Here is a 9,615-nt window from a genome sequence, read left to right as displayed (position 1 = left end):
CAATGGCACTCTGTCAGCTGATCCGTCAGAAGTACCACTGGATTGCTTCTGACAAATAAGGAAGAGAAGGGAACAGAGAGGTTGTTGGTATCAAAGTAAAAACAAATTCCAAAAGAGTAGCGTATGACACACTTTTACCAAGGAAGTGGATCTCAAAGTAAAGGGAGATTACCCATCTTGTAAGAATACCACAGATAAATGTAACTATATCTTTATTATCTTGTGCATATTCCATTGTATAATGATTTCTGAGTACTTTGTCATGAATGCATTTTATATTTCTCCCATGCTTTAAAAAAGTAGATTTATACATATTTATAGAATATTTATAAAGAACAAACTTCTCAGCCATAAGTTACGATCAGCTTTGCTTTCTTTTTTAAAAGGAAAGGAGATGGGAGGGCAGTCCCAAAGATAATGTGCAACTTTTTTTTCTGGAAAGCAGTAATCATATGAATATATTTACAGCACTTAGCACAAATCTGCTGACAAACAACTACTGCTGCAACATTAGTGTTTTACATGTGTATAATCAGCTACAAAGATCACCACAATTGACTCTACCAGTGGCTGCAAAACAAAGCTAATGTTGTTTCCCACAATTTACAGTCATAAAGATTTACAACTACAAAATATGTAAAGCAGGAAAAAACGGACACATGATCCCCATCTATTTTCTAAAAGTAAAGTACATACATAATGGGCAGAATAATGGTGCAGCACTGAGTCAGTAATAGGTATTTTTACATGACACCCCCCATGCTCTAACAAAGGCAATACGCACACTGTTCAAAACTGTTTAACCAAGTTCCTGTATTGTGATCTGGGTTTGTAAAAAGGGTAAAAGCTAGGCATTTAGATAGAATTACCATATTTACCTTGTTTATCTTTGGTGGACAAGAGAATCCCAGATAGTTGTTCCACTAACTGCCAAGAGTGACAGCTGTTACAAAGACGCAGTCCTGATGCGTTGGAGAAGCAAGCCAAGATCAACCATGTGCTCAATGCAATTAAGTGTTGCAATGTTCATACCTTTTAGATTCCACCATACAGAGTACCTCTATTAGCACAGCCATGTAAAGAATGTAGCATGTGAGGCAGGCACCCCATGGCAGCAGTTGAAGGCTATTCATGTGAAAAAAAGTCTGTCCCCCAAAAGGAAGATGTACATGGCAGATCTCACAAGGAAGGCATTCACAACCAGACTGGCAGTGTGTGGTGCATACCTGAAGTACACATCTACCATATTGACTGCACTGACAAGAGGTGCTCTTTGTGAGTTAATTTTGAATGTAGGTGATGGGACACATTGTAGGTGGGGGGAATATCACAAGGGGATGGATCCTTGCTTTCCAAGGATCCAGCCCTAAATGAGCTCCACTTTGACTGCTCATCCAACAATATTCAGTGGCTGAAATCCTGTTGCTTAGTTGCACTAGAGTGAGCCTCTGAATCAGTGGAGATTTGACAAGTCAAGTGCCTCTGTGATTTCCATAGATCCAAATGTGCCTACTGTAGTTCTGACTTACTTTAGAGTAGTGAGTTGAAAGAAGAGTAGGTCCATTTGAATCAGTGGAAATTGCAGAGAATTTCACTTGCCCAAACTTAAAATTTACTACACCAAGCAACAGGATTTCAGCCCGTATGTATCATACAAGTAAGAGTGCAGATTACTGCAGTGATTGACTTTCTTCTGCTAGATTTTAGCAAGATGTTGCACTTTTAAATGGACTGACACAATTTATCTGAAAAATTAAAATACATTAACTGTCTAACTACAACAGCAACAAAAGTATTCAATTTTTAAGGAGCAGTTGCATAGGAACTGGGATGACAACAGGCAGGCAAAGATTTGATCCAAATTTTACTACTCTGTCACATGCTAATTCTTGATTCTTTCTAACTTCTGTACTAACGTGTGGCTTGGCCCTATGTTTTCAACTTGAGAACAAAAATATTCTTGCAGGTTATATGAACTACTTAAAAACCAAAATGAGTACTTTTTACCAAGCCAAGGGGACACATAAGCACTTGCTTTACATTTCAGTTTTCTTAAGTTATAAATTTGTTTTTTAAAAATAAAATTTGATTTACATTGTTAAATGTTAACATGGTGAAGGGCAATTTGTTGTGATCTAACAATATGTCTTTATTAATAGCTGATCAGATTTATATTTAAATGATCAATATATGAATTAATGAAATTAAATGCAGGGAGAAGTTTTAAAGAAGATACACTTTCAAATCACACACTGAAGTGGCTGTGAATTCAGCTGATGTCACTTAGAAACACTGAGGTTTGTTAGCCTTATTAGCTTTGTGCTAATTAAATATTAACGGCTTTAGTAGGGTTTTGAATTGAGGTAAAAAGACAGGTCTTATTTCCCTCACAATGTTCAACGGATTTATTAATGACAGTTGCAAACACAAGTCATTTAAATATACTTGAGACCAAAGAGATGAGTATGAATCCTCCTATAAATTCTTTTATAAAACAGAAAATGGAGACATTCAAGAATGACTGTTACTACAGTAGTAAAGTAAGGACATTTGTCTTGAATCAATTGTGCACTAATGAAAACTGCAACTTGTCCGTTCCATACAAGATTTGAAAATATGGTAGCGTTTTTGTGCTGCTCTGCTGTGTGTCCAATGCTTGTCACAGGCACTGCAGGCCATTATGTTAACACCAAAGTAGGGTTAAAAGAAGAAAAACTCTGGCAAAGATGGTGAAACATCCAACAGTAGCAGTGTTCTCTCTCCAAAAGGAGGAGAAAAAGGAAGTACAGTGGACCCTCTACTTAAGGAATTAATCCGTATTGGAATGGTGGCTGCAAGTCGAAAAGTCTGTAGGTCAAATCTCCATTGACCTACAATGCATTGAAAACCGATTAATCCCATAACCAGTGGTTTTTATTCTATTTTTATTCCATTTTGGTTTTTCTCTGGTCTGTAAGTCGATTCTCTGGCTGCAAGTCGAATCTAAATTTTGCGGCCAGAGAAGTCTGTAACTCGAAAATTCTGCAAGTCGAGCCATCTGTAAGTCGAGGGTCCACTGTAGAAGATATAGGTACAGGTACTGATGGCATTAAAAATATTGAGGTGTGAACTTCCTCGTAAAATTTGAAAAAACAAAGGTTCTCCATTAAGAGTTCTCAAAAGATACAAATGATCAAATGGGCGCTTACCTGCCCGGCTGTTGCTCACTGTTTATGGGCAACTTCTATGTCCAAGAAACTCTCAGTGACTGGGAAATAATCATGGTTCAAATTAAGTGGATTTTCCCTCAAGCATACACTGGTTGAATATATGTATTCACGAAGGCTTTCACGGCCGGGATCTAATGGTTGTTGTGGGTTTTTCGGGCTCTTTGGCCGTGTTCTGAAGGTTGTTCTTCCTGACGTTTCGCCAATCTCTGTGGCCGGCATCTTCAGAGGACAGCACTGGTTGGTTCCTTGTATTTAAGACACTGTTTTGCCCGCATTAGAAAGGAAATGCAGTCCACCCTCCTCTCCATGTTACCTATTCAAATGTGCAAGGGAAAGAAGCCTGCTAGATGGCAGTCCCATAGCAGTCCTTCCCCGACTCTTGCCCCCTTCTGGGTCTATGAGGTGGCTGTTAAAACACTGAACAAACCTGGCCTGTCCCTCATGATGAGTTCCTTCTCAGGCCAAGCAGCAGCAGAACAATAATTAGAGCACCGATCCACTGCATGTTTACAATTTTTTTAAAAAAAAGATATTATCCAAATACACTAAAACATGCTAAAAAGCAGTGATACAATGGTTAAGGACACTTCAGAAGCACCAAAATAAGAGAAATGAAATGCTGAAGACCAAAAGATACAAAAAAAGTGCCTTTCAACAGGGGTGCTTTAAAATGCACACAATGGTATTCTCTTATTGCTCAAGTAAACAATTCTAAAACAAGATTACTCTGCCAAGGATACATCTGAGGAAGGGGGACCTAAATGGATTCAGCATCAAATAATGCAGCACCAATCCTTTCCTTTAAGAACCTTTTGGTCCAGGTTATACAAAAGCAATAATGTCTGATTCCTCTTTTTATAGGACAAAAATACTTCCTATGTATCTTTCTTCAGAATGCAAAACAGATCAGGCTCAAGAGCTTATTTTAATGACTAAGCTCTCCAAATAACTTTTGATCCCCAACAACAGTACATATGAAATGCACTATTTTCTGGAGTTTCCAACAGTAGTAGAGTTGTCCAACCCTCTTCAAACCAACCAACATGTTTCAAGTACCTCAGCAGAGGAAGACACACAGCACCCACACACACGCAGACTGCATCTATGATATGCAAGTTATGACAATTCTGTTGCAACAGCCAAAATCAAGATTACGTTTCACAACTGGTGTATTGCATTGCACTGCATATACAATCCTTATTGTTTCACAACTAAGAATCCCTCATCCCATAACATTTCTGGCACAAATACATTTCCAAAATTCGCACTCCACTTACACAGCCAACTGCTCATACGAAGAGCCCATTCAGACTGAAACTCACCCAAGTAGAGAGATGGCAAGAGCCAAGGTTTCTCTTCCTCTCCATCTTTTATAAAGGAGGTCACACCACCACTTCTATGTCTCCTGCATGAGAAGTGAAGTTTTCCATACCATAACAGGAGTCTCCTTCCAACCGCCCAGGTCTGTTTTATTAATTAAGCCACTGTCCCCATATGGGCCCACCTGCCCTGTCCCTCTACAGCATTCCAGATAGCGACTGATGAATGAATGCTTCAGCAATATTTCTTTCCCCTTAAGGCCTAGTGGAAAGGAGAGGAGCGTTTATATGTGCAACTGCACACTTCCATTAAATTGGAAGCTGAAGAGATAAATTATGTCCACCAGCCCTTAGGGAAGCTGGCCTGTTGGCAGTTTTGAGTGGCAGACGAAGCAAAACCTCCAGCCAGACATGACAGCAGCACATCCAGAATGTTTCTGAATGGAACTGGCAGGGGTAGCATTTTCATTTCCTTGCAAAACAGACCTATAAGTAAAAAAATGAATAATAGGCCAGAATAGTGCCTGCTCATTCTGAGCAAATCTTGATCCCACCCACAGGCTACCCCACTGTGTTCATTACATTATTCCCTAGGGAGTGTAACCAGGCTATAGCTTTACAGCTGCATCCTATACATTTACTGCAAAGAGTATTCAGAGCGGTTTATTCCCAAATGTGCAGAGGTATGAGAAAAGACTGAGTTCTTGAGATACCATAGATGGGTTTGCTAACAGTTCAAGAAACAAATGCTTTCATTGTCCAGGTATATTTAACTGCAGCCTGACTGTACGACACTTTCTACACATGAACTTAAATCTCAGTAGTATCACAACCAGAATGTTTTGGTAGATTGTGTCTGTATTTTACAATCGACAATAGACAAATACTGAATTTGTCAGCAATGTACACCTGTCACCAGCTGCCAAAAAGGGTTTTGCTGATTTAAAGTGCCCCCAATATCTTCATTTTTAAGGGTAAAGGACTTCTCCGCAACCCGAATTCCTAGTGGCCAGAATCCTATCAAGGATTTACACTTGTATAAGACAAACGGCAGTCAATGGCTACTCTGGTGCTCGTTCTGTTTCTGGGAGTGAATCTCGGTGCCCAACCCACACCTGCCATTTTGCTGCTAAGATTTCCTAATGGTTTCCATTATGCAAGCATAAATCACTAGTACGATTCTGGCTATAGATCTCAATATATATATATATAGATATATATATCTGAATATATATATTGTTGACTGAAACAATAAATACAGATTTACAAAAGCATTCTGGTTAGCCTCTATAATTGCAACAAAGTATTTCACAATATATTATATACCTACATTTATAATACATGCAACCAACATGTCTCACGTTGACAGACAACAGTTGTTTCCCTGAACTTCAGGAAAAACAGTGTTAAAAGATTTTGGTCCAATCCACATGAAGGATTTTAAAATGGAAAATTGCCAGCCCACCCCTCACCCCACCTGACCATGTGGGATTGACAAACCTTGTTTTGGACTGACTCTGGATGCGAATGTAGTCACCACAGCTACCGTTACAGCACATATATATATATATATATTGCCTGTGGCTGACAGACGAGGAGTCTCAATACTAGTGTTTCTGGATGAGTAGCTTGAAGAGCCTGCTGGCAGCCAATGCAAATCGAGTTCACTAATGATCACCAGTCTCTTGACAGTTTTGTGTTCTGATCTCTCTTTGGAGGTGCTGGAGGTGGGCCCCTCCGTAGAGTTGCATAGCCTGATATGTGACTACCTCCAAAGTTGCTGGTCTTCTGCTTCTCTGTGAGAAGTTCAGGCGGGGGAGGGGGCAAAGCCATATCATCCATTGTAGCCGTTGGCTCTGCTCTGGATATCCGTGCCGAGGACAGGGAGCCATGCCGAGTGATGGACTTGCGCTGCAGAGTCCTGTTCAGGTCAGCCAGGAACCCAGGCTGAACGCTAAGGCCAGACTTGGGCGAGGTGGGCACTTGGGGAGGAACAGCAGGAACCTGCGATTCTGCCATTTCTGCCTGTGTCAGTCGGGTGCTGTCATTGCGCTTGGGACGTGTCGGTGGGGGAGCCTTTTTCCCAGATGCTTTAGACCATGGCTGAGGCTGCGGCTGAGGATTGACCACAGCAACTTTGGGGGAGGTACTGCCTGAAAACACTGCAGGAATCTCTACTGGTGGCAGAGGAAGCTCTATCTCAGGTGGAGGAGGTGGAAAGTCTGAATCGGATGGAGGAGAAGGAAACTCTTCTACAGCACCCTTGGGAAGCGCTCCTATGGCAGGCGTTTTTGCTGACATTCCTGCTTGCTGAAGTACTATAGGCAGGCTGAGTTTTCCTGGCTTTGGAGGAGCTGCAGGAGGAGTTGGAGATTCCTTGGCAGGAGACCCCGAAGGCTCTGGTGGATGTGCAAATTTGCTAACCAGGCTGTCTACTGAAGGTCTCTTAGATTCATGGTACTCTGCTGAGCTGTTAGATTTTATGCTGGAGTTGCGTTGTGGGGTAGGGGGTGGTTTCTTCCCTCCAGGACTGGATGTCTTGCTAGCTTTCTTGACTGGAGAACTACCTGTCTTCTCTGGAGTGGGAGAAACTACCGAAGGAGAAGGAGGAGGAGGGGGAAATGCTAGGCTACTTTCAGGTGGTGGTGGAGGAAAATCAGGAGAGGGGGCTGATGTGGGCTGCCATTTTGGCTTGGCTTTTACTGCTGGAGGAGATGGTGGCGGCACACTCATAGGGGCAGGTTTTACAGGCTGGGGCTCTGAAACTGGCAATGGGGGAGGCGGAAACTGACTAGCTATCTGCTTCACAACGGATGGCACAGGTGACTGTGGGGAAGGCGGAAGTTTACTAGAGTAGTTTGGTTGTTTGGGCAAAGTGGGTGGAGGGGTAGGTCCTGCTGGGACAGGAGACAACGGAACTGGTGGAGCGGTGAAACCTGGCGGCTTCTTCACGGCCAAAGGAACAGGAGCAGGCGATGTCACCATAGGGGAGGCTGCTTTTATGCTGTTCTGTGTAGGCAAGGTCATTGCAGGTTTAGGAGGAGCCTGTGGAGGCGGCGGTGCAGGCACCGGGGGAGGAGGTGGGGGGGTCGCAACAGGCTGTGGAATGCTCTGATGAACCTGGTGAATTTTGAGCGGTGGAGCTGGAGGAGGGGGCGGTGTGAATTGCGGTAGAGAAGGGTTGGAGGGCACCGGCTTCATAAGCTGGGCCATGGCTGATCCCGGAGTAGGAGGCGGCGGGGGCGGCGGTGGTGGAGGGACCACTCCATTAGGAGGTACTAGATTCTGAGGCTTTCCTGCTGGTGGGAAGGGTGGCGGCGGTGGTTGTATTGTATGGGGTGATTTGAAGAGAAGCCCTCCATGTTGAGAGGCATTCTGCAGTCTTGTTATTGTACTATACTTGACAAACATGGTTGCTGAGCTGCCTCCAGAGGGCACAGACTGGCTAGGAAGGGGGGGTGGGGGAGGGGGCGGGGGAGGTGGGGGAGGGGGAGGGGGTGGTGGTGGGGGGCGGAAGGGGAGGCGATGGCTGTGATGCTGTGTACGGGGCTGCTGTTTTAGTCTGTGGAGACAAAGGTGGTGCAAGTGAAGTAAAAGGGCGGTTCATGGAGTCCATTCGGGCCTGAAAGAAAATTAAGGGGGGGGGGGGAGATTGAAATACATAACCATGGAGAAAGATATTTACCTATAAAGTACTGAGGAAACTAAGAGAATACAGCTCATAAATAAGGGCCCAAGGTGCTAAACTGAAAAATTAGGTGCAGAGGCTCCTAGGTGGTCCCAATCCTCTATTAATGAGTACTGGTTATAACCAAATATCTGCTTTTTGGTTTAAAGCATGACCTCTCCCAACTGCAGAAGAAAAGAATACATTAAGAACTAAACAAGAACTAAGTGAAAGAAGTAAGCGAACAAGTACAGATGGTTCAGTGCAGAGGAGAGAGTGGAAACTATCACAGCTTCCATATTATAATACAGGAAGTGCAGTCAAGGCATGCATGGTACTTTTTTAGGGGGAGGGAAAGATAAGGTCAAACCACAACAATAAAAGGTACAGAGAAGTTCTGGTCAAGGTATGAAGATGACTGATTTGGCAACTTTGTTTCTCAATAGAAAAAAAATGGAGCACAAAATGGAACTATTGTATGTTTTATGAATGCCTTGCCACCCTTAATGGAATTTCTTATGATTCAGATTTAGGTACAACTCTGCAAAGAGTAAAATATCTGAAATTCAACAAGCGGTAGCCCCTTTCTTTCAAGTTTTAATCCCGGGAGGAATTTCCCGGTAACCTATATTAAACCAGAACGAATAGATTAATATAGGATGGTGCAGAACACTGTCAATTTAGGCCACTAAAAACTCAAGCACATGTGTGATAATCAATATGTTTAAAGATTAGATCTCTGGAAAAAAAAGTTAGTCTGTATGATTTTGGTTGCATCATTCACTCGGGTTAATAGTTCAAGCAAGGCCCCTGACCTTAACTCTCTACCCCTGCTTAATTCATCACTGCAGTGGCGCTCTGAGCTGTTCCAGGTTTTGCATATGCCACACGAGACTGTGAGCCGACAGGAGAAATAAAAACAAAACACAGCATAAACAAAAGGGGACCAAGTGACAGAGTAACTAAGGGGTGACAGGAAGGGGCAGCTCTTTCCTGGAATGCATGCAATGCTGCCAATTGCATGCTTAATCCCATAACGGAGAATTCTGGCTGGCTTGCACAGGGTTCAGGGCTTGCAAGCGAGGCCAAGATTTCCAATGGTAAAAATCCACATCCACCGATTAAAATCAAGTACTGGCCATTATATATACTTGTACTAACCTTGCTCGACTCTTCCAGCTGAGTACCCCGCTTCCAAGCCTCTGAAAAGATGGAACTAACAATACTCTGGGAACGGATATGTCCCGTTTGGGTGTCGGAAAGTCCACTATCTGATTGATTGGAATGATTAGACTGAGACTCTGTTGGAAGAAGAGTGGAAAACATGTTTGGCATCTTTGCCAAAAACAGCAACAACAAAACTCACAAAGTTGGACATGTTGATTTGGTGAAGGACTCCTACACTTCAGGGTTGGCTTTC

The 9,615-nt window shown here is 42.9% G+C and overlaps 1 protein-coding gene across 1 annotated transcript in view; it reads right to left on the bottom strand.

Moving 5' to 3' along the window:
• Window positions 1–195: 195 nt before the first annotated feature.
• RAPH1 (Ras association (RalGDS/AF-6) and pleckstrin homology domains 1) overlaps window positions 196–9,615 on the bottom strand; it is a 100,097-nt gene continuing 90,677 nt past the window's right edge. The window contains 3 exon segments of the mRNA XM_020814481.3: window positions 196–8,038; window positions 8,040–8,150; window positions 9,357–9,496. Of these exon segments, the coding sequence (XP_020670140.3) occupies window positions 6,203–8,038; window positions 8,040–8,150; window positions 9,357–9,496 (2,087 nt within the window). The 3' untranslated portion in view covers window positions 196–6,202.

The sequence above is a fragment of the Pogona vitticeps genome, chromosome 1, assembly GCF_051106095.1.
Source record: "Pogona vitticeps strain Pit_001003342236 chromosome 1, PviZW2.1, whole genome shotgun sequence".
NCBI classification, from domain to species: Eukaryota; Metazoa; Chordata; class Lepidosauria; order Squamata; family Agamidae; genus Pogona; species Pogona vitticeps.
Note: the sequence above shows the minus strand (reverse complement) of the source record. Positions and strands in the feature narration are given on the sequence as shown.